The sequence below is a fragment of the Carex rostrata genome, chromosome 20, assembly GCF_964058835.1.
Source record: "Carex rostrata chromosome 20, lpCarRost1.2, whole genome shotgun sequence".
In the NCBI taxonomy this organism is placed as follows: Eukaryota; Viridiplantae; Streptophyta; class Magnoliopsida; order Poales; family Cyperaceae; genus Carex; species Carex rostrata.
Window position 1 is genome coordinate 5,108,172 of NC_135937.1, and position 4,428 is coordinate 5,112,599.

At 36.7% G+C, this 4,428-nt stretch overlaps 1 protein-coding gene across 1 annotated transcript; it reads right to left on the reverse strand.

Annotated features, from left to right (window-relative positions):
• Window positions 1–599: 599 nt before the first annotated feature.
• Window positions 600–4,145, reverse strand: EPC1 (Nucleotide-diphospho-sugar transferases superfamily protein). Its single transcript, XM_078321800.1, has 5 exons — window positions 3,756–4,145; window positions 2,847–3,246; window positions 2,140–2,306; window positions 1,646–1,716; window positions 600–1,094 (listed from the first exon to the last, which is right to left on the reverse strand). The coding sequence occupies exons 1-5, from the start codon at window positions 3,980–3,982 to the stop codon at window positions 934–936; spliced, it is 1,026 nt and encodes a 341-aa protein (XP_078177926.1). The 5' UTR covers window positions 3,983–4,145; the 3' UTR covers window positions 600–933.
• Window positions 4,146–4,428: the final 283 nt, after the last annotated feature.

The window sequence follows — 4,428 nt, forward strand, 5'->3', positions numbered from 1 at the left end:
TCAGGGTTTAAAAAAAAAGAGTATTGTATTTTTGTATTCTGCAACACGAAGAGATGTAATTTATTTTACAACAAAAAATAATCGAGCAATCAATACTACGATTGAAATCGAATCTCGATAGATCTTAAATGGTTATAATAGAGAATTTTCTAGACGAAGAAGAAAAGAATAATATTTTTTTCTTTGTGAAGAAAAGTATACAGACGACTAGCGAGGCCGCAAGCCCGCAAGAGCATTTTCGGGTGTTCCTGGTTCTATACTTCTATCTATGGATCATATAATTAGAGAGAGAAGAGGCCTGTAATGAATTACAGGCCGATCCCTTCTATAAATCAGCTTCCAAATTAACCAGCCCAAAATATACGCACACTTACCCGGGTTTGTTCCTCCAGCTGTCTCAATTCCCAACCGTGGGCCCGTAACCACCACGTGAGCGGGCCGTTGGATGGTCCCCTTCAGGTCACGATTTGTTTTGTACTTTTATTCTTTTGCCAGATAATAAACCAGGCATATTGTGAACTCCTGTCTATACCTTGCCTCCAATTCTGTTAGTGCAAAATAACAAGCATATTATTTAGAATCAAATCATAGATAGCTATGAAAAAAAACATATTATGTATACATCAAGGAGAGCATCTACTGCGCAAAGAATAAAGCACAGTCCACATACATCAAGAGAGAAATAAAAGTATCTCTACCTTTTGAAACCTAAGTTTCAAGCTAATATAAGTACAAATAATAAATGAAGTTATGTGGAAGTTACTAAGAAGAACAACTGTCAATACTATATGACACATAATGATTTGCAAAAATCAATTATACAAAGAGAAAGAAAAAAAAAATTAATTAATTAAATACACAGAGAAATATGAAACAAAACGAGGGGGGTATGAAAGAATTGAAGGAAGCAAGCTCAGTGGTTATCGTACCACTTCACCAGAACCATGTAGATCGGCTATCAACAGCCTTCATACTGGTTGGTACCAATGGCATGGTACCATAGATGGCAGCAAAGTCATTTACACACTTAGATCGCTTCGCAATGTGACCTCCTAGGCTGCTAATTCCAGTAGATCCTATCTCACGAATTTTTCCTGTTGGTTATCATTATTTGCAAATTCATCTTAGCAATAGGTTCAAACTTAGCAAAAAAAAAAATATTTCTTAAAGATGTGTATCAATTAACTATTATTTCATTTGATCATTGCTTCTTTTTTAGCGCCATCCACAGGGGCGGACCCAACTGAGCCCAGGGTGGGGCTGCTGCCCCCCCCCCCCCCCCCCCCCCCCCCCCCCAAAAAAAAAAAAAAAAATTGTAGAAGATATATAGACCCACAAAATTTTGCCCATCCCTGAAAATAATTTTGACCCCTTGGGAAAGCCCAAAGGCCTAATTTACTTGATTTCTTTATGATTGAATGTACAAATTAAGTTAATCCCTTTTTTCTTCAAATTTGTCAATCAGAGTATTAATTAGGATTAGCTAATAGGTTTGAAACCCGGTTCGCTATCCTCAGTGCAAAATGTACAAGGACAGCTTTCAGCTTACAATATATGCAACATACTATTACAAAAAAGAGTGTAAACATCAACACAATAAAAAAGGAATAGAAAGGAGAAAAATAAGAAAATGAAAGATAATCACCTTGAACCCAGATGGGAGGAGAACCGGTGACATTTGCAACAAGGAAGGACATTGCAATATCTTCACAATTCCTACAGGAAAATTTAAATAAAAGAAATTTTAAAATTTTGCTAAAACAAACATGCTGTCAGAAAACAATAATTATTTTTTTTGTGAAGGGATAAGTATAGTTATGGCAATTATAGGTCCTAGGTTCTCCGTAAAGCATGGAGCTTTGCAATCGCAATTCCATCATGTGAATAGTAATATATATATATATATATATTTCCTTTTTCTACTAAAAGCTCATAAAAAGTCATCTAATACCTTATATTAAAAGAGAAGGTAACAAGCAAACAAAAATCTGGTAACTGGTACCAGGTCGGAACTGATGTACAATCCTGCTATTTTTTTGTTCTTTTGTTTTTTGAAATAAAAAGTCTTATTGCTGGCTTGGCACTAAAAAAACTGAAAATTAGATAAGTAAAATTGCCATATGAGGAAAATGTGATGACCTGTTTTTCGTCACGTAATCACGGATCGATGGTAGCATTTGGTTTGTGTATATAGCGAGATATTGTTTGTGGAAGAAAGCAGCCTTAGAAAGAATCATACTGTATGAACCGCTCCACCATACAGACCACCACCCACCGTAAATATATTGTTCCTCCATGCAGTTTTCCTGCACAGATAAACATATCTACTTCAATAATTAATTGGAGGTAGTTTCTCGCTTTCTTCTATAAATTGCCATTTACAATCATAATTCTCACTTCTTCACTCTACCAGTCAAGAATCTAATTAGATAATTTAATTAATCAGAAGTAATCTGCTCTCCTGACAAAATTAACAAAGTGCTAGCATGTGGAGAAAGCAAAAAGTAAAAAGAAAAAAAAGTATCATCTCACATGTACCGGAAGGAAACAAAAAAAAATGAGGAAATAAATGATGCCACAGCTCTGTGACTGAATTATATGTTTGCTTATGTTACTTTTGCTGCCTTTATGCAACCTCCCAAAAGAACCCTTTTGAATTTGATCTCACTAAAACATTAATGGAATGGCAAACAAATCTGCACTTTTCTGTACAGTCAGCATGATTGAGATGCAATTGTTATGGGATTTTGTGTCGGATTGATTCATAAAACTAAAAAATAATGAAATAAAAAGGTCACAAAAGCAAGGAAAAGTAATTCATATGGAAGTTAAGGAATCTTATATACCGTTGGATCACGCAACCAATGCATACGAGGTACGAATCCCACCATTGACGAAGGGGCGCTATTCCATACAGTATAAGCAAATTCCAAGGATGAACAAGGAGTTATGACATCGTCATCAATAGAATAAATAGCATCTGTTCTCAAGTCTTTCATCTCCTTGAATCGGTTGTTCAGGCTATCTTCTTGATTCACGTCAAATTTTATTTCTATTTCTCTACCACCCTTTGACTTCGATCTTACTAATCTCTTTAAACTGTCAATCAAGGAATTTTGTGGGAGATCAGGTTCACTCCACACAACATGAATTGAATCGACACCGGCACAGGAGGAATAGTGAGCTACTGTTCGCCTCAGAAGGTCGTTTCTCTTCCATGTATTGATCACTACTGTATAACCCTTCCTGTAAAAACATAGAACTACCAAATAAGCAAATAACGTAGCTACTAATTGCTTAATTAAATACCATAGATCATCTGATGTTATTGACCAAACAAACACACACAAGCATAAAAGTATTGAAATTTAAAAATTTTAAAACTCAAGTAAGGTAGCTCCATACTCTAATTTCAATATTTTTCAGAGCAAGGTTTTGCTTTAGGACCTGAATGAATATCGGTGTGAATTTCTTCTGTTTATAAAAAATAATCAAGAGAAAGCAGTTAGACTTTCTACTCGTAATTCTAGAACCCATGCATTGACACAGCAGGAAATTGCAAACGGAGCGAACGAAATTGAATAAAAATGGTCAATAAAATGGCGAAGATTAACAAGAACAGCAAACAAACAAAGAACGAGCTGAATGATAATTAAGCAAAATAAATTTAATTTAATTAAATAATGCATAGTGAATATAACAATATATCTATTGAAAATCAAACAAAAACAAAAAGAAGAGCTTGAATTAATTACCCAGGGAGAAGGGAGAGGGGAGGAGGCACGGAGGAGAAGGTCCTGGTGGCAAGGAAAACAAGGAATAAAGAGAAAGAGACGCTAAGAGAGCAGAGGAGGAGAAGCCTCATCTTGCTCCCTCCAGATTTGTTAGATCCCGCCACGAGAAGCCTCACCATCCGTCCAATTGAATTCAACTTGCATCGGTGCTGTTGCTGCTTCCCTTCAATTGACATTAACAATGGCATCGCCTAACCTCGCCTCCTCCTCAGTTCTCACTTGGGTCCCTTCAATGTGATGTGTTTTGTCAGATGGTCAGAGAGAGAGAGAGATAGAGAGGGAGAAGGGGAGAAGGGAGGAGATGGTTTAGTTAGGTGCGATAATATGGCAACGTGTAAATTTAGGTGAGGGGGAAAGGAGGAAGGAAGAAGGGAAGGCAACCCAATTGTGTGTGCGTGACCGACCGTACCGATATTTGGTTTGACTTGGCTACTATTTCTTTTTACTATTTGTTTCCTAGAGATCTGAACTCCTGGAATAATACTGCCCCGTGCGCCATCCGAATAAGCATCGGGTGAGGAGATATGGACCGTTATTATAGTAATTGTAAAAAATTCCTTTTTACGGTACCGGGGAGAATATGGATCCGGAGAAATGGTGGGACGCAGGTAGAGGATTAATTTTGCCCGCGTAG

Bases quoted from the DNA above. Each gene is read 5' to 3' on its own strand.
- EPC1 (XM_078321800.1), bottom strand. From the start codon at position 3,982: ATGCCATTGTTAATGTCAATTGAAGGGAAGCAGCAACAGCACCGATGC. The intron at 2,307-2,846 runs GTATATAAGATT...TTATCTGTGCAG, and splicing joins ATTGGTTGCGTGATCCAACG to GAAAACTGCATGGAGGAACA. The intron at 1,717-2,139 runs GTCATCACATTT...ATTTTCCTGTAG, and splicing joins GATTACGTGACGAAAAACAG to GAATTGTGAAGATATTGCAA.